Source organism: Arvicanthis niloticus, chromosome 26 (genome assembly GCF_011762505.2).
Source record: "Arvicanthis niloticus isolate mArvNil1 chromosome 26, mArvNil1.pat.X, whole genome shotgun sequence".
Lineage (NCBI taxonomy): Eukaryota > Metazoa > Chordata > Mammalia > Rodentia > Muridae > Arvicanthis > Arvicanthis niloticus.
In genome coordinates, this window is record NC_133434.1 from 26,321,461 (window position 1) to 26,342,789 (window position 21,329).

Genomic DNA, 21,329 nt, shown 5'->3' on the forward strand with positions numbered 1-21,329 from the left:
GAAAATATACCATAGGAGGGGGTCAACAATATATGGAAATTTTAGGCATAATACTGGGCAACTTAACAGTGGAACAGTATGAGTCACGTCGAAGTGAAGATATAAATAAAACATGGAGAGTAAAACAAGTTGCCAACTAATTGTTTACAATTCTTCGTTGCAAACAAGTGAGTTTGTAGAAAAAGAAATAAAAGATAGAGTTAGGTCTAAACATGATTGTATATATTTGTGTGTGTGTGTGTGTGTATATATATATATACATACACACACACACACACACACAAACAGACAAATGCTTCTTAGAAGACTTAAAATATAAAATAAAGCATCTTAAAGTAGAAATATATTTAAAAAAATAAAGACCATTTAATTATGAGTTTATCTAAAGCCAGTTATTGTCTATCTTAAAATATAGTTTAATTTGTATTATGTGAAAATCAGGCTTCATTAGAACAAAGATATATCACATATGTGTGGCTTTTTACATTATAATGTCCTAGTCTTAAGGTTCACAAAATCTAAATAATTTTACAATCTGAACCCTTGTCTGATTGTAGTATGTACTCCTGGATTCAGATGGTAATAAAATGCAGATAAAATAAAATAAAATAAAAAAAAAAACTTCAAGTTAGAAATCAATGCATGATATAAGTAATTCCCAAAGTTTGACTGTTTGGGTTATTGCTTATGGGGCTGCCTTGGGAAGTTGTGTATATATAATTATATATAATAGTTAATATAATTTAAGAAAACTATTAGGAAAAAACTTTATATTTATTAAATATTTTAAATTTATTTATAAATAACATATTCAAACTGAAAATAAAATTACATAGAAATTAATGAAAATAAATAATTCAAAAATGTATTAATGTATTTAAGTACATGAAAGAAATAATTTTTGTGCTTTTGTATTTGTTTGTTTGTTCATTTGTTTTGAGACAGTCTCATTGTATCTGTGCCTGGTCTAGAATTCACTATGTAGATGAAGACGGTCTCATAATAGTGAGAGCTGCCTATCTCTGCCTCCAGAGTGCTGGGATTAAAGGTATGTGTCATCACATCTGGCACATGTAAAAGCAAATTGTGGAAATGACCACCAAAATCTTTGAACTAAGCAAGACAAGGCAAGGAGATTACTGCAAGTTCATTGCAGTATGGTCCAGAGAGTTCCAGGCCAGGCAAGAATACATACTATCTAAAATTAAAAAATAAATCATAAATCAAACCAAAACTAAAAACCTATAAAATCTGCATAAAATTATTTCATTATCAAATAATGAAGAAAAGTATATTGAGAATTCAATAAAATTATATATATATATGTATATGTATATGTATTAATTCATAAAATGGACTAAAAATTAAACTTTTCATAAATTTTTATTTTATTTTTTTACTTATTCACTTTACAATACACTCACTGTCCCACTCCCAGTCTCCCCTCCCACAATCCTTCCCCCATCCCCCCAACTCTTTTTTTTTTTTTAAAGAAACAGAACAGAAGAAAATATTATGGAAAAAGGAAATACTGGCGTTTACTTCAATTTTTAGTATTTCTGAGAATATTTGCATCCAAGTTTGTTTTTGTTTTTTGATTTTAATTTAATTTTTTTTATTAATTATTTACTTACATCCCAAATGTTGCCCCCACTCCTAGCACCCAAGTTTTTTGCTTCTAATATTTGTGGTTTGAGTGTTGAAATATAAGGCTAATACTTGCATCATAAAATGAATTAGGTAGTCACAACTTGACAAATGGATTACAGACAATTAGAATCATTTCCTCTATAAATGTCTGGTACAAATGACTAGTGAGGAGATCTGTTCCATGCAGTGTATTCTGTTATGGAAAGTTCTTGATGACATTTCTTTAACAGACAGAGACCCAGTCTGTTGTAGATTTCTTTGTATAAATTTGGCAGATTGTGTCTTTCAAGAACTATCCTTTTTCATCTAAGTAATCGAATTAGTGGATGACTCTTATTTCTTTTATTCATATATTACCCTTTTAATGAACTTGGGCTTTACAGTGTTACTTTCTTTTTGACATTAGTGAAGCTGTATCTTACATTGCATTTTTTCTTAGGCTGGCTATAGGTCTGTCAATTTTATCTTTACATATTATTGCGTATTAATTGTATAAAGGAGTTTTACTCTGACATTTCCATGCATGGACATGGTAAACTTTGATCATATTCACTCTGTGTTACCTTTCCTGTCATCCTACCTGTTTATCCTTCTCTCCTCAATTCCTAAGGATACCTTTACCTTTCTTCTCCCCTCCCCTAGACTGAATCTCACAGGAGAAACACTCCTATGTTTGTAGTAGTGGCTTCTTCTACTTGAAACAAAGAGCTTCAGTTTCATTCCTTTAACTACAGCACCATTATTTAGTCCACAGTTGAGTAAAGCTCCACTTGGTTTGTATGACATTTTTAATGAGGTCAGTTGACGAGAGACTAAGCTGACTCCAAGCATGGCTGTGTTAAACTGTGTCTACTGCTCTGAGTGCAGAGCAGTTCTCCACAGTAAGCTGGCTGTGGTTGTTTTAACCACATCCCCAGAACTGGTATGAGGGAGTCATGTCCAAGGTCTATCTTTAGTCCTTTGAGAAGCTTTCATAACAATTTTCATGTTAGCTGGTTTAATATACGCCCCATAAGCAGTGAATAAGAGTTTCTTTTTCCTATATCCTTATGCTTTCCCTTTCTTAGTAGGAGCCATTCTAACAGGAAAGGAAGAACCTCAGCACAATTTTGATTTGTTTATAAGAAATGGAGGAAGATACAGTAAAGTGTGTATGTATTTACTAGTCAGGTACACTCTTCTATGTGAAAAGCATTTGTTCAGTTCTATGTCTGTTTTTGTTGATTAGATTATTTGGTCTTCTAGAAATGAATCCACTCTTCTAGGTGAAAAGCATTTGTTCAGTTCTATGTCTGTTTTTGTTGATTGGATTATTTGGTCTTCTAGAAATGAATCCTATCCCATAAATGCTGGTAAGAAATTTCTTATATGTTATTGACTATCTTCATTGTTTCTTTGCTATAGAAAGTTTTTTTTTTTTTAAAATTTTATGCACTCTTATTTGTCAATTCTTGATTTTTTTACCTAAGAAAGTAAAATTCTATTTAGACAGACATTGCTTACACCTAATAACTAGAGGTATTCTCTAACGTTTTATTCTGGTAGTTTCAAATTTCTGTCATTGTATTAAAGTAGGTTTTGTTTTTAGGTCCCCTCTGAATACTTTTAATTGATTTTTGTACTGGGTGAAGGATAGGACTCTATATCTGGTCTTTTACATTTTAATGACCTGTTTCCCTAGCACCATGAGCTGAACAGCCTGTCTTGCCTATGTCTTTTTGGGCACCTAAATGAAGAATAAATAGCTGTTTAGGCTTACTTTTGGATCAACTACACTGTTCATCGGTCTGTATATTTGTTTTTATTCTAGTACCACGCTGATTTTGTTAATGTAGCTTTGTAATACAGTTTGAAGTCAGGTGTGGCATACATTCAACAGAGCCTATAGTTCAGGGTCTTTTAGTTTTTCCATATGAAATTTAAGATGTATGTTCTATTTCAGTTGTATTTTGATTAAGGTTGCATTAAATCCGTATACTAATTTAGTAACATAGCCATTTAATTACAGTCTGTCAAACCATGAACGTGAGAGGTCTCTGTATTCAATTTCTTTTTTCAGTGTCTTATATGATAGTTTTCTCTATTTGGGTCTTTAATATCTGGCTAAGTTTATGCCTAGATATTTAGGGCTTTTTAAGGTCATTGTAGGGGTAAGCTGTTGGTATACAGAAAAGCTTCCAATCTGTCTGCTGATGTTGTATCCTGTTACTTTCCTGAAAGTGTTTAGCACACCTAAGAGTCTTCTGGTAGAGTTTTTAATGATAAGATTGTATCATTCGCAATTAGGTAAATGTAATGTCTATTTATTTGTAACCATCTCATTCTTTTGCTTGCCTTATTTCTATGGCTATGGTTTCTTCTTTCTCTTCTCCTTTCCCCCCAACTGCTTCAAAAGAGAAGTGACAGTAGATGCTGACTTTAGAGAGAATGTTTTCTGGTTTCCCATCCAGGACAAGCTGGCTATAGGTCTGCCCTACAGAATCTTATTTTTATTTTGATGTCTTTATTCAAGGCATTACTGTCTTTACAGAGTGAGTCTGGAAATGTTCCTTCTCTAATTTATGGAATAGTCTGAGAAGTAATGGTGCTGGTTCATCTTGGACTCAGCAACCCATACAGTCCTCAGCTTCTCTGTTTGGAGAATTACATTATTACAATTTCAATAATTTTGCTATGCAGATGTCAGGACATCTGTGTTTTTAAACAGCAAATCTGCTTGCTGAGAAGGTGAGTGTTGTTTTCATGGTTTTACGTGCTCTTCTCTTTGCCCTGACAATGGTATGCTATTTCTGTCACGATGTGTCCTGAAGATCGCTCTTTTCTCATTCTGTTCACTAAACTTTCTGGCTTCAATTTGTTTTCAAATAAGACTGTTAGTTCATAGCTAAATTATAATGTAAATTTTTGATGCTCTCGTTTGGTGGCTTTGTCTCAGTTTCTACCTACTGCAGCTGGGTTGGCTGCATGCACTGGAACAGCCTTTCTGTCCCTCAGTTTCTGTTGCTGAAATTTTCTGTTTTGAAACTATGCTTGTAAGTGTTTGTTATTGAAATCTAAGCACCTTTCCATCACCACACTCCAAGCAGCTCTACAGCTCTTGTCACTCTACTCTAGAGAGACAATAACATCAGTGACTGGCACTACCAGTTTATTATCTTCCTCCATCTAAATCACTAATACATTTCTGGCTTCCAGGGTATACTGTTCTTCCTATCAATCTCCCGGTATCAGAACATCAAAGGGAACAGTGGGTGCAACATAAACACTTGGATCTACTGAACAAATGAGATGGAGTATAGAGGAATTGTAATCTATCAACATGGCTGCTCTCATCAGATCCAAAGACCTTCTAGGTCTGTGTGATCTGGCTGGAGTGCAGACCTGCCACACACCTTTAATCCCAAACAATGACATCTACTTGAGGGGCAGACAAAGTGGTGAGTCAGAGAAAAATCTGACAGACTAAGTCAAAGATAAAATATTTACTACAACACACATTAGGAGAATAAAAGTTACTTTTACAATAGAGCCTGGAAACATCACAATTTCATGTTTCCAAAGTATTGCTTATGGATTCTCTGTCTCCCTTCACTGAGAATGTATTTCAGTTTTCACTGAACATTTGACTTCTTCCGATTTCAAAAGTTTATTTTCTTATGTTTAAGCTCACTCTTTCTTTATAGTATCTGAAGGAAGGAGTACAGATAATTCATTTCAGACCTTCTTTTCTCGTATGTACATGGAATGCTGTCAATTTCCTTCTAGGTATATTCACTGTACCCACAGATTCTGATTAGACTTGTTTATGTTTCTGTTCATTTTAAAAATATTTAATTTTTTCTCAGACTTCATAGCTAAACTGTGTTATATAATCTCCTTATTTTATCTGCAAGCATTTGTGAATTTTACAATTACCTTTCTGTTACTGTTTCTGGGGCATTCTCATTACAACCAGAGAGCTGATACTGTATTATTTCTTCTCTTTCTAACCTGTATCTCAAATTCTATTAAAATTGTACTCAACTTTCTGTTTGAGGCCATTCCTAAATTATTTATTAACAAGACTAAGAACCCAAAAGGGAATACCAATTTCCCAAGTAACAGTATGATAATCCAGACAGAGTTCTTTTAAAGGTAGAAACCAAGGAGAAACATAAAAAAAAAAAAAAAAAAGAGATAAAATACTCACTTTGCTTTATAAGGTGATTCAGAGCCAGAATTTTTGGTTTCCACTAAATTCTCATATTCTTTAGCCCTAAAGAAAAAAAGATTTCATCTTTATTAGTTATTCTACAGCCACTTATATAATGATACAAAAGGTTAGTCCAGTTTTTCCATTCTCAGTAGTGTATCATACTGTTAATGTGACAAACTTTCACTCAAATTATATAAATGCTAACCTGAGAGACTGAAAATGCACACTCCTTCATAAGATGTAGATCTCACTCAATAAGAATGCTTCTGAGTTTATAGGCTTGGTTGATTAAAGAATTACAGAAATGTAAAAATAAGTTTGTAGTAAATTCAAAAGGCTATATGATTCCAACAAATTAGTTGAGATGGCAAACTTTCTATGAACCACAAGAAGTATATAGTCTAAAGTTAAGTATGGGTAAATAATTTTTATTTAAGTTCAAAGATAAAAGACTCTGGAAATAAGTAGACCTGGCTCTTAATGGTTTGTCTGACTGTTTACACTGACCATACACCAAAGGTTCATATAAATCCAGGCTGCCTCTTTTTTGCCACTATCTGTTTTCAGCTAGTCTAGAGCAGGAGGTGATAGCCACCATAAAGGTGTCAGTAAAGCAATATATTAATGTTGAGTTAATGTACTCATTTCTCCTTTTTTCTTTTCTGAAAATAAAAGAGAAACCTATTAATTTACATGTTAAATGTGGGATAGAGCTATGGCTTGATTGGTAAAATGTGAGCCACAAAAGGTTAAGAACCTGAGTTTTACCCCCTATATCCCGGGAAAGGCAGGTATGATAAATCGGTAACTCCAGTGTTCCTTCAGCAAGATGTAAGGTCCAGACTGGACAAGTCCAAGACACTAGTGGACCAGATAGCCAGATGCACAGTGGTGAACAAAAGAACCTGTCTCAAACAAGGTAGAAGGTAAAGAGTAACACATGAGATGGCTCTCTGACCTCCAAAGACATACTCATAAGTACAAACTATGTCTTCCTCTTTCTAAGAGTAAACAAAAGGTATTCTCTATCTGTTGTGACATTTTTACCATGAAGTCTGTTACTTTACCAAGATTACTATCTTTGTGGTATGGTTTGTATAAAATACACAGATGGCCTTTTACGTTAAATATATTTATAAGTTTGTATCTGAAGTGACTCCCTGGAAGATATGATGCAGTTTTTAAAACCCTTCCTGAAAATATATGTCTTCTACTGGAAAGCTTGATGTACTTAGACTTCATGTCATTCCAGTTTGTAAAAGCTGCCCTCCACCGCCTAGCTGCCATTGTTTTCTACAAATCATATCACCAAATGTTAAATCAATACTCAGCTCCCTTGCCTCTCATGAGTATGGCTGAATGCTGTGGTGTATGTGTGTATTATGTGTTTACACATGTTTGGGAACAGATATGTGTGCCATTATGGATAGAAACACCTGAAACTGTCACATAAAATAATTCTTCCCTTTACACTGTTCTCATCAGCAATGCTGTCACAATGAGAAATGGACCAAGTCATACAGACATTCTTTCTAAATTTTCTAAAAATATTATTTCTAAATATTTCTATTTGCATTTGGCAGAATCTAAGGAAGGATACTGCTGATATAGTGAACCATCTGTGCAAATGGTACACAGTATGCTCACTGACATAGTTTTATACTGTTTTATAGAATTGTCTTCAAAACCACACAGGAAAAACAGAAGGTTAAAACCAAGATATATAAACTGTGCTGTGGTGGTGCACAATTTAATCCTAGCACTTAGGAAGCAGAGGCACATGGATCTCTGTGAATTCAAGGCCAGTTCTAAAACAGCTAAGGCAATACAGAGAAACCCTGTCTTGAAAAACAACACAACAACAACAAAAAAAAACATATACAAACATTGAATTTTGTAATTATCTAAATAGTTGCCTTTACAATGTTGGGCTGTGAGCTTGCTTTTGGTTTTGGTCATATTTTACTCCTTCCCCAATTCCTCCAAGAGCCGCTCTTGCTACCTATAAAACTTCAACTCAAATGTTTATTAAAGGATAACTGAACAAAGCTTTTGATATTACCTATATGATCCATATATTCAACAATAAATGAAAAACAGATTGATTGACCCAAAATATAGATATATCTTGAAAAAGTACTTAGCAAGAGTCAGCAGCAAGAGAGTATGATTTTGAATATAAGAATTTATAGAACAACAAAAAAAATCAGTCCATAACTACAGAAAGCATGTAAGGGATTGCCAAGGGCCAATTTAGTAGGTAAATGATTAGAAGGACATACAAAATAGTTAGCTATGGTAATGCACACTTATTAATTATCCCAGCACGCAGGAAAGCAGAGGCAGAAAAACTGCTATTCAGGGCCAGTCAGAGTCACAAAGTGAAATACAGCAGCAGCAGCAGCAGCAGCAGCAGCAGCAGCAGCAGCAGCAGCAGCAGCAGCAGCAGCAGCAGCAGCAGCAGCAGCAGCAGTGTTATACCACTGTGGACAACTCAGTGTTGTATTGACTTGTCATGAGACTTTGTTGGGGAAGAAAAAGCACAGGGAAGAGAAAAGCAGAAGGGGAAAAGAAGGGGAGAGGAGGGCAGGGGAAGAATAGGGGCAAAAGGAAAAAGGAGATGAAGTAGAGATGAGGGAAGAAGAATGTCTATAAAGGGAATGGAAGCCAAGAGAATGGGAGAAGACAAAGAAACTGCAGGGCAACATAGGTGGTCTACAAATAAAAAAAAGATTTACTTTTTATTGTATATATGAACATCTGCCTACATGTATGTATGTGCACTGTGTGTATGCCTGGTGCTAAAGGATGTCAGAAGAGGGCATCAGCTATGCGTGGAACTGGAGCTTCAGAAGGCTATAGCCATCATGTGGGTATTAAGCCTGAGCCTGGGTCTCCTACAAATGCAGTTAAGTGCTCTTAACTCTGAGTCAGCATTCTAGCCCCACTGTCTACCTCTCCTCTACATGCTGAGATTTTGTCTGCCTTTAGCACCTGCAGATATTTTATTTACATAGCCTCACATAGACCAGGTTGGCCTTGAACTCACAGAGATCCCCTGCCTCTGCCCCCAGAGTGCGAGGGATTAAAGGCCCTGCAGACATTTTAAAGCAAGCAACATTATTTAAAGTAAGAATGAATATGCAGTCTTTGTCAAGTGGGAGGGCAACAGTGACTACTCAAAGGGCTCTGACCTGGGCAATGATAACAGAACGTTTTTTTCCCTATAGTAAGGTCAGATGTTAGAGGGAGATGAAGGAACAGTTTGTTTGAGGTACATTAAATTTCACTTAAAGGGGTAAAATTTGTAATCAGCAAGTACAGGGCATGTCAAATCAGGATTTAGCAGGGAGTATGCACAGAGAAGTGAAGGGAACAAATCAGCAAGCATTCAAGAGTCAGAAAAAAAGTTCTCAGCAGAAACTCCAAATGAAGCTAGCAACACCCTGAAGTAAACTGGGAAAGTGTGCCTAGAAGCATACACTGATTGCTAATGCTGAATTCAAGAAAGCCTTTTCTGGTCACTGTATGAAGGACCAATAAAACCATCATCCCTAGGGTTTCTTATACACAACAAACACAGGGCACTTCCTTCTTTCATGAAGTCAAATCAGGAAACATCATTTGTTTTCTAACTATTCATTTTCAAAGATACAAAACACTCTGGAGTTATGTCTGAGCTTTGAGATGAAACAGATTCCTTGATAGGACACAATCTGGACACGAAAACTACAGACAACTGTATCATTCAATATTATTCCTGTTTCACATTTTTATAGATAATTCCATGGACTAATAACTATCTCCTTCTTTTGAGACTTTCATGATAAAAGGTAAGATTCATAATGCTTTCTCTCAATGTTAAAGGTATCAACTAAGAAAAAACTGTATTTGTGTCCTCAAACAAGACCCATCAGTCATCATGTGACACTTCAAGCTTGTGAGGTAATGTACTACACAGCTGTCTGATCTCAGATGTCACTTTGGAGGCTGATGATAAACTACAGGCCTGATAACTCACTTTCCATTTTAAGATATTTCTTGAACTTTTCCTGTTGTGACAGGCAACCAAATTAATTAAACCCTGTCATGGACTTTGACACCACAGCCAGCTGACTTCTATTTGTTGATTGCTATTGATTTTCTTTGATACTTCATTTAAAAATCAATAGTTGGAAAGAAAAATAAGCTTAGTTTACAAATATTTAAATGTACCATTGTATGCTGAAAGAGGCCCAAGTTTGGCATGGCCTTGGTATCTAATTATAAAAAGAGCCCTTGAGCAGGTGAAAAAGAGGGCTTTGGATCAATACTCAGTTTTCTTTCTCAATCAAAGAAAGTGGCTATAAATTAGGTTCATTGGTGGTTTTTCCAAAGCTTTTGAAGCAAACAAGTTTAAGTGTTTTTTTCTTTCATTAAATTAAATGGCCCACCCCTAAGAGCATTTTTTTTACATTTAAGGACATTTATGTTACCTGGTGTTCATCCGTGCTTTTATCTTTTTAGCTTTTTTCTTATTCTTTTGCCGTTCTTCTCCATCTTTCACAGGTTCTGGTGGAGCTGCACTTTCAATCACAATGTCAACAACATATTTCTTCAAAGACAGATGTTCCTGCAAAATAATCAATGAAATGATGGGGGTGATGATATTTTAAAGCAATACAGGACCACTACAGAATAGCAAACAGAATAAATTACATAAAAGAATCTAAAAGTAATCCATAGGCAATATTGACCACTACAGAATAGCAAACAGAATAAATTACATAAAAGAAACTAAAAGTAATCCATAGGCAATATTGGCTTTCACAACTGCTTTAAACACTAAAGAATCTGTCTTAATTGAGATTTTCAATGACTCATCAAACCTTCGGTGAACACCAAATGTTCTATATGCTAAGGATACATAAGCATAGCAGTGCAAAGGGAAAGGAAAATAAATACACAAAATTATAGTACCATACAAGTGTTTGCTTAGTCATTTAATGTGCAATAAAAGTGCAAGGGGAAGAAGGCACAGGTGTTCATCAGGGTAAAAAGGGGAGACTGCAATTAGGCAGTATAGTGTTGATCTGCACAGATGCTGGATTTGTATGTGTGTATCTAGACTAGAGTAGGGGAAAGGGAAGAGAAAGGTAAATCATCTCAGAAAAGACACACTGGAGAAGACAGTGTATAGCACTGAGGACAGTTTTTGTTGGTTGAAATGCAGAATTTGACTTGTTTGCCCTCTCTTCATCTTAGAAGTCTTGTCACTGCAACTATGCTATTTCATGTACCCAGTTCCTTTGCCTCTCTCTTCATTCTTTACATGGGAAAAGCCCAACTCTACACCCAGCTCTCCACCTATCTCTGTGTCTGTCGCTACAGAAGAGTAGTATATCTATGGGAGAAACTGTATCAACTACTTTCATATTTTAGGATACTATAGTCAAGCATAAATGCCAGGCAGCCAAGCACACATACTTATAGCTTATCCACAGTTGTCTGCCTAGAAATTCATTTTAGAACCTCCTCTTCAAATCTCAAACTCTTGTTATTGTCCTCCCCCATCTCTTAGTTAAAGCCTATGTTTCTTTAACTGAGGAATTATAGAGAAGATCATTGTATAGAACTCCCATCCACTCCCATGACCAATTGACCTCCCACTATGGATGCCTACATATTTTGTCTTTTCTCCACTCTATTATATTTAAACTCATGCTCCTGTCAGGGTTAAGACTTCCAAAAGTACACTAAATCTTATTCCTTCCACTAGACTTGAATCTATAATTCTCTGAGTATTCACACTTTAGTTTTTCTTTAAATCATCTTTAAAAAATCCATTTTCTTGTGCCCCTAAAGCTAGTACCTTATGGAACTAGGAAGTATAGTCTCTCCACCTTTACCTCTTTAATTCTGCTCTCTCTTGAACTTGTGAGTACAGTAAAAACGTTACCAACTCTAACCAATCTGCAAATTGCCCTTGTTAGGAAACCAACATCAAGTCCAACTCTGTTATGTCTCCTCCAGCTTTTGCCCTACAGTCCACGTCCTCCTCCTCCTCCTCCTCCTCCTCCTCCTCCTCCTCCTCCTCTTCCTCTTCATCTTCCTCCTCCTCTTCCTCCTCCTCCTCCAAATGTTTCATCACAAGGCTTCTTGACATTACATTATCCTCCTAATACAAAATAAGAGGCCCATAAAACTCTTAGGCTCCCCATGTCCATAAACTGTGCCATTTTTAACATGACTGTTCATTCATTAGCAAAACCTACCTATTCTTTTCACAATCCTAAGTCCATAACAGATTTACCCACTAACCCTAACACTCATTAGTGTCACCTAGTTTCAGTCTCTAGGTGACATCTCTGTAACTAAAACAATTCTTTAACTAGTACCTCAATTTCTAATTAGACCACTCTGACTTTTCCTTTGTGTGTTTTGCCTATGCAATGTATGTTGTATGTGTATATACACCTGTGTGCAAAGGTGGGTCAGCATGGAGATGAGAGCTGGCTAGCAAGCAAGCCACAGTAAACCTCTAGATTCTGCACCACGTCTCCCCAACCTACACCTTGCACTAGGATTATGTACATGTGTAGCCATACTCAGCTTTTTATGTGAGTGTCAGGATCTGAACCCAGGTCCTCCTGATTATTCAGGAGCTCTTCCTCACTGAGACATCTGCCCAGTCTTTCTAGATCTGTTCTATGTATAAAAATAGTCAGTTATATTTTTAAAACATAAACCAAATTTTAGTAAGTCTTACGATTACTCTTATCAAAACTTTCTCAAAGCTAGGTTGATACTTCAGTCAGTAACATACTTACCACAAAAGTCTGAGATATGAGTTCAATCCTCCAGAAACCACATTTAAAAAAAATAGCATAAAGGGGTGGGTGTGCTTATGTTCCCCTGCCCCCAACCCATACTTGGGAAATGTAGACAAAAGGATCCATGCTATTCCCTGGTTGGTCAGCCATCCTAGTGTACTCAACAAGTTCTAAGGCAGTTGGTGGCTTATGGATGGTAACTGAGGAAGCTGAGGTTGCTGTCTGGCTATACATACATGAATACCTGCATTTAGACCTTCACACTTGCGAAATTCAGCTTCCACAGTACCAGAGAGTAGTGTATGAGCTATCAAAGGGATGATATCAACAGTCCTATCCCGCTGGGACACCTATGAGTCATAACGCTGACCTGCATGGCAAATAGCCCTAACGGTATAGGAGTGGTACTCATATCTTAGAGATAACCAAAGCTATCTAATTGGAAACAAGACCACTACACAGGAGGAAAATCATGCCTGGTACTATAAACCTAGCTAACTACCCATGGATTTGAAAAGAGAGCCTATTACTGATACTTTACTAGACCAGCATAATTTCTAACAAAATTCTAAAAGAAATCCTCCCAACCCACAGATAAGTGTAACTCTCACCTCTCATTGAAGAAGTGTCTTTGCAGCAAATAGAGACCATGACAGAAAACCATAAGTGGAGACAATGCAGAGATCAATGGACTGTAAGAAGTCATGCCCAATGTATATACCTATTACACAGCTCTTGTCATAAGGTGCCAGAAACATCAAGGAAGGGGGAACAGAGAGACTATAAAAGCCAGAGGACCAGGGAATTTCCTATGGGTTTGTGTTTCCTAGAAATAACAGAGCAGCTTCACTAGGCTATGTTCATAGTGGATTCATTTGTGATAGCCAGAAGCTGGAAACAAACCCAGATGTCCCACAAGAGAAGAATGGATACAGAAAATGTGGTTCATTTACACAACAGAATACTATTCCGATATTAAGAACAAGGACATCATGAGTTTTGCAGGCAAATAAATGGAACTAGAAAATATCATCCTGAGTGAGGTAACTCATACCCAAAAGGACATGCATAGCATGTATTCACTAATAAGTGGATACTAGCCAAAAAAGTACATAATACCCAGGATACAATCCACAGAAATCAAGAAAGTTAACAAGCCAAAGGACCCAAGTGAGGATGCCTCAATCACACTTGGGAGGGAAAAGAAAGCAATCACAGGAGGGGGTAGGTAGGTAGGGAACTGGGTGGGAAAGGGGACAGGGAGGAGAAGAGTGGAACATGACCAGGTATTGGGTAGGGGGAACAGGACTGAAACCCTGAGGGCCAGCAAAAAGAATAGAAACAGGCAACCTCGGGAGGTAGGAGGTTGGGGGAACCCTCTAGAATGTACTAGAGACCTGGAAGGTGAGAGACTCTCAGGACTCGAAGGGAGGGACCTTACATGAAATGCCCTACACCGGGAAGAGGGAACTTGTAGAGTCCACCTCTAGGAGAAAGACAGGGTATCAAGTGTAGGGATGGGGTTGCCATCCCACAGTCAAAAACTCTGATCCAGAATTGTTCCTGTCTGAAAGAACTACAGGGACAAAAATGGAGAAGAGCATGAGAAAAAGGAGGTCCAGCGACAGGCCCAAAGTGGGATCCAGCTCAAGGGAAGGCCCCAAGGCCTAACACTATTACTAATACTATGGTGTGCTTACAAACAGGGGCCTAACATGACTGACCTCCAAAAGGCCCAACAAGCAGCTAAAAGAGTCAAATGCATATACCTACATCCAACCAATGGACAGAAGCTGGTGACCCCTGTGGCTGAATTAGGGAAAAGCTGGAAGAAGCTGAGGAGGTGGGCGACCCTATAGGAGGACCAGCAGTCTCAAGAATATGCACCTAACCCTCAGGAGACTTGAGGCCCCAGGGAATGGGGAGGTCTGGTGGGGTAAGGACATCCTCTTTGAGACGAGGGTGGAGAAGGGGGGTTGAGGAGTTGGGGAGGAGGTATAAGATGTGGAACAGTTAGAAGGTGAGCCAGGAGGGGAATAAAGTCTGGATTTTAAAAAAAAAAAAAAAAAAAAAAAAAAAAGATTAAAGAATAATTAAAAAATAGACAGTACATTTACACATCAAATACAGAATGTATACAAACTAATGAACTTTTTAAATTTTCAAAATAAAAATGATGTTTCTGACTAATACGTAATACAAAAAATGAATACATGTTAATCATAAAAAGCTAAAAATATTAAAAAGGAAAACCTCCTGACTCTTAACACCCCAAAACAACTATTATTTTAGAATATATTCTAAAAATGTTTTCTTTGTGTGTATTTTTAATAAAAATGGGATTATCAGAATGCTTTATGAGCTATTTTCAATCAAATATTCAAAATATAGATTCTTGCCACTAAATTTTCTACATGCACAGTTAGTGCATGCAGGTGTTGTACTTCACAGCTCCATTCAATCTTGCTGGTGTCTCACTGTTAATCATTTGGGCAGCTTAAACCTTCTGATATAAAAAGTAACAATGCAACAAACACTCTTGTAGAGATGTCTGGCTTTTTGTTAAAAGCAAGGCAATCCCCTGCCCCTTTTTTCCTTCCTTTCTCTATACCCTAGATCAACTTTTGACTATTGGTTGATCCAGTATAATAAACAGCTCTTCTAAATCAGACCAGGAGGGAACTGTCTAGGAGATGAGTGTTGACAAGGCTCATGATCTGTAGCGTGTGTCAAAGACTTCAATCCTGAGGATCAGGTTCAGTGAAATCATAGTCTACTATGAGAAAGTAGTACACATTAGAATACTTAGCAACATTCTGGGGGAAAAGCTGACAATAAGAGCAGAATTTTAGATAATCTGAATCACATTATAAAAATATGAGAAATTCAATAACGAAACCCACAAAAAATATTTATGACAAAATAAAGTAACAAGTAATGCCCATCAGATATAAATAAAAACAGGTGAAAAGAAATAGCAGGTTTTATAAAACTCACCTAATGAAAAAATAAAAACAAGAGCCACCTCAAGTACCAAAGTTACGAGGGCACAGACTAAAAACAATGCAATCCTAAACAATCAAAAAATGGCTGAGAACTGCCTTATCTGTCATCACTGGGAGGGGAGCCCCTTGGTCCCGTGGAGGCTTGATGACCCAGGATAGGGAAACTCTAGGCCGCTGAGGCAGGAAAGGGTGGGTGGATCAGGAAGCACCCTCATAGAGGAGAAAGGAGAGAGGAGGGGAAAGGGAGTTTTTGGAGGAGAAATTGAGAAGGGGGATAACATGTGAAATGTAAATAAATAAAATAACAAAAAAAGTGGAAAAAAATAGTAAAGACCAATTAGGGGTTCACACCCATAACAACAGTACTGGGAGGCTGAGGCTATAATACTGCCAAGAGTTTGAGGCTACCTGTCTTACATCCTGAGTTCCAGGCTAACTTAAGCTACAGAATAAGACCTTATCTTCAAAAATAAAATAAATAAAATAAAAAATAAAAAAAAAAAAACCCAAGACATAACCTCTTAAACTTTCTGGCTCCAAAGAAAGGGGAAAATTGTTTGCTATTTAGAGAAAGAAACAAACAAAAGAATCAAGTATCTTCCCAGAGATAAAAGTAACCATTGATCTTTAAGATAATAATAGAATTTCATGCCACAAAACAATCATGGTGTTCACTACTCTCAAAGATTCAAAACAAAACAAACCTGATGAGAGGGAAAACCAACCTCCAAGTAATAAGAACACAAATGAGCTCGTTTCAGTATTTTAAAAGCTCAAAACATATTCTCATAGGCACTTCATAAAGGCATTATTTTAAAATATCTGCAACAGATTTTAAAATCAATTCAGTGGACATAAATGAAATGTCATTGCATCAGCAGTCATCTTGAATTTGTCACTGGAAGGCTGTCAGTGAGGACACAGAGGTTTACCATACTTTTCTGTCTGCTATTGTGTATGTAATTCACCATAATAACCAATTTGACAGTCACTTTACAAGCATAAATAACATGTTCATGTTATTTTGGATCTAATACTTTGAACTCTGAAATTCCTGCTTTCTTTGACATCAAAAGTGAATGAAATCACAGTAATCTTATTTCTTACACATCTATGATCTGGACTTGAAAACAATACATATTTTGCACAGGATTCACCTACTAAAAGCATATAGTACTGAGATTAAAATGTGTAAATATAGAGGAAAATCACCTCCTGTAGAAATATTAAAATAATGAAGTGCTCCACTAAAAGAAATGATACATGTTCCATTGATTCAATCACCTTTCTTGACTAACTCTAATGTATAACTCATGCAAAAGGGCAAAAGTTAACTGTCAACCACAGAGTAACATAGAACCTGAATGTACTAAATAACTGTGCTGGCCAAAACTTCCCCTACTGCTTACAGCAGCTAGTTTGATGAGATTCAAATGCCTTTCACTTAATCCTATAGACTAGCACTGAAAGAACCTTTGCCTGCAAGATCTACCCACTATCTGGTAGGCTGCAGCTATGTTCTCCCCTGATCTCAGTTCAGAATTCAGTACACCTGAATAGTACTAGGTCCAAAGTGGGCACCCAATATGGCAGTGCTGGTGACAATATCCTAAGCAGAAGGACTCTGACCAGGTAAACAGAACAACTGTTATGGGTAAACAGAAACCTAAACTCAGCATTCCTCATGAATCTCCCAAGGCATCTTTCTTTTAAGAAAGCCACTGATTTCCTTCTTCAAGCCAGTGCTAGTACAGTAGTCAACCACCTCAGGGAAAGGCATCTAATATAGTCCCTGATTAACATAAACAGCTTACAACAGACCAAGGTCCCCATATTAAATTCTAGACTGGACCTGGCTTGCATTTCTCCTCCTGCTACTATCTGTTCCCCTTAAAACTGACAAGGTTGGTCTCTGCCTAACAGACAGCCTGGTAGTACGATTCCCCAAGGAAACTTTTCTTCCTACCCATAGAGAGGTCTGCATGATGGCCTTGCAGGAAGGCAGCACTCTCTTCCATCTTCAGTAGTGGTGCCTCCATGAGATTAGGGTTTTATGTATGTTTTCTCCCTACCCAATGGTTATTCCCATTATGATATAAGCTCTGAATCCTAGAACAGAAATTTGATTCTGATCCATTTGAAAATTCATACTCCAGTACTACTTTCCCATACCCCAAAGTTTTGTAAAATCAGGTAAATCAGGCTGGGTGTGGTGGTGCACACCTTTAATTCTACAACTAAGGACACAGAGGCCAGTGAATGTCTGCATAGCAAGTTCCAGCCCAGCCATGGAGGGCTACAAGAGTAAAACCTTATTTAAGAAAAAAATGTTCAACATCCTTAGTCATCAGGGAAATACAAATCAAAACAACCCTGAGATTCCACCACACGACGCCAGTCAGAATGGCTAAGATAAAAAACTCAGGTGACAGCAGATGCTGGCAAGGATATGGAGAAAGAGGAACACTCCTCCATTGTTGGTGGAATTGCAAGCTGGTACAAACAATCGGGAAATCAGTCTGGCAGTTCCTCAGAATATTGGAAATAGTTCTATCTGAGGACCCAGCTATACCACTCCTGGGCATATACCCAGAAGATGCTCCAACATGTAACAAGGACATATGCTCCACTATGTTCATCGCAGCCTTATTTTAATAGCCAGAAGCTGGAAAGAACCCAGATGTCCCTCAACAAAGGAATGGATACAGAAAATGTGGTACATTTACACAATGGAGTATTACTCAGCTATTAAAATCAATGACTTCATGAAATTCGCAGGCAAATAGATGAAAATTGAAAAAAATCATCCTGAGTGAGGTAACCCAGTCACAAAAGAACACACATGGTATGTACTCACTGATATGTGGATATTAGCCAAAAAGAAGCTTGGAATACCTACAATACAACTCACCAATCACACCAAGAAGAATGAAGATCACACCGAAGTTTAGAAGCTACAGTCCTACTCAGAAGTGGGGGGGGGGGGGGGGGGGGGGGAAGGGAGGGGAAGAGAAAATAATCTCCTGGAAGTAGAAGGAAAGAGGGATATGGGAGGGAGAGAGGAGGCAGAGGGGAAAAGGGAGTCCAGTTCAGATATGGGAGGAGATGAGGGAGAAGAACAGAGGGTCAGGAATTTGAAAGTAGGTGTTTAGCAGTGGGGGAGGGGGAACTGGAGATAGCCACTAGAAAGTCTTAGATGCCAGGAACCCAAGAGGTTTCCTAGGACCCAACAGGGTGGATATTAGCTGAAATGCCCAACAAAGGGGCATTTAGAGACCATATCCAGTAGATAGGCATGGCCCCCGGTTGAGGGATAGGGCTACCCACCCACCTCAAAAATACTAATCCAGAATTCCTCCTGTCAAAAGGAACTATGGAGACAAAGTGTGGAGCAGAGACTGAAGGAAAGGTCATCCAGAGACTGCCCTGCCTAGGGATCCATCCCATCTGCAGGCACCAATCCCAGACACTATTGCTGATGCCAAGAAATGTTTACTGACAGAAGCCTGGCATAGCTGTCCCCTGGGAGGTTCTGCCATAGCCTGACCAATACAGAGGAAGATGCTTGCAGCCAAACATTGGACTGAGCATGGGACCCCAATGGAGAAGTTAGAGCAAGGTAGTAGGAACTGAAGGGGTTTGCAACCCCATAGGAAGAACAATTATCAAGCAACCAACCAGAGCTCCCAGACTAAACCACCAACTGAAGAGTACACATGGAGGGAGCCACAGATCCAGCTGGATATGTAGCAGAGGACTGACTTAGCAGGCATCACTGGGAGGGTAAACCCTTGGTCCTGTGGGGGCTCAATGACTGATGATCCAAGGTAGGGGAATGCTAGAGCGCTGAGAGAGGAGTGGGTGGGCAGGTGGGGGAGCACCCTCAAAAAGGCAGGGGTGGGGGTAGGGGATAGGGAGCTTGTAGAGGGGAAGCTGGGAAGGGGTAACATTTCATATGTAAATAAATCAAATAACCAATAAAAATAAAAAAGAGAAAGTTAGAAAAATGCAGCAATCTTACTTCTTACGTCAAGTTATCTAGAGCTCTAACCAGCAAAACCAACAAAGAATGAGAAATCCTTTTAGACATTGGCATGCCCATCTCTGTTCCACAGGCTGAGGTCGCTGTACATACACCCACATACAGTTTACCTTGTTAAACAAGTACTACAGTACTGTCTATTTAACATCTAATGAATGCTCAGTTTTAAATAGTTACTTTGAATAATTTTACTTCAGTATAACTAGCATAAGAAAGCAGAGGCACAAATGACTCCACTCTAAAGAAACTCACTGCAGTAAATACATGAGAAAACATAAGTAGACATTAATTACATAATTATGGCATATATGTTAAAGCAATGCTACTTATTATTTGATAAATTTTTTTTACAAACTACTTACATTTTTAAAATCTTGATTATATAATCTTAAATAAGTTTCAGGGTTCAAATCTGTAACACTCACCATATGTTTAGTTTAAATTTATTTATATTAGTATGTAAATAACGAATAAGTCAATCAAAACATTAACAGCAGGCATTACTTTGGTTTTCTACTTTGATAATTTCCTATAATACATATTAGTATATTCATAATGATTACAATTAATTAAAGGAATGCAAAGAAAAGCACGTTCTTCAAAGAGAGTCAATTTACACAAGGTTACAGTTCCTGCAGGGTGATTTACTCCAAGGAAGAATAAGCATTACTGAATAAGGAACACTCACTTTGTTCTGGAGCTACTCAGAATTCTAATTATTATGGCATGGGCACAAGTAAGACACAGTCAGAATACAAAGAAATGTGTACCAGATCCCATCCTAAAGTAGCCCTGGATCTCCTTATCAAATAGAATGTTTTAAATGTAAATGCTAGCCTTACAAACGTCCCGTCTTCAGAAATGATCCACACCAGCATTCCACACTGCTGCTTCTAAGTAAGCACTAACAGAGGTCACTCTTTCCTACTTGTGTCGATGATGAGGAGAAACAAGCCAACTACAGAGCTCTCCAGCAAATCTGCAACTCAGCACAGCGGCTTGTCCTGCTGTCACTCAGCAAACTGAAGAAATCAAAAGACAAATCTGGAATTCCCATCCTAATATTTTAAATGTCAATGTGATAAATGCAAAAGCTAGCAAATGATAGGTAATTTTATATACATATATTAAGTGTAGTTTTTAAGCCACAACTAAATTCTAAAAATTGATATAACATGGAGTACAAATAATATATATAAAACATTAATACCTATATAGGCATCTAGTCAGAATTTATATCTTTCTTAATATTTTAATTCCCTTTTCAAGGATATGAGACTACACAGTCTTTCTACCATAATTTACTATATTAATTAAATAGCTGATCCTAAAGTTTGTGACTCTGATATTTAGTCAGTTTCCTCTTGATGGGTCCATGTTCCATATTTTACAAAAACTGAGCTATATGGATGAGAGTCATGATCTGTGGGGAATGAGATTTAAAACAGAATAAACATCAGTGATAACATACATAACTTTTAATAGTCAGTAGTATAGCTTTTCAAATACACACATTTCACAAGATACTGCATATAAAAGTCAAAGATCCCTGTCACACCTTGAATATCTTAAAATACCAAACTGAAGTTTAAAGAATGCTAATTGTTACAGATCCTTTAAAAGAA

At 37.3% G+C, this 21,329-nt stretch overlaps 1 protein-coding gene across 6 annotated transcripts in view; it reads right to left on the bottom strand.

Annotated features, from left to right (window-relative positions):
* The window catches only part of Scaper (S-phase cyclin A associated protein in the ER), a 325,065-nt gene that overhangs the window by 183,044 nt on the left and 120,692 nt on the right, over positions 1-21,329 (bottom strand). For all 6 annotated transcript variants that reach the window (XM_076925321.1, XM_076925318.1, XM_076925323.1 and 3 more), the window contains 2 exons: positions 10,321-10,457; positions 5,840-5,905 (listed from right to left, as the gene is read on the bottom strand). In XM_076925321.1, the coding sequence (XP_076781436.1) occupies positions 5,840-5,905; positions 10,321-10,457 (203 nt within the window). The remainder of the gene's footprint in view (positions 1-5,839; positions 5,906-10,320; positions 10,458-21,329) is intronic.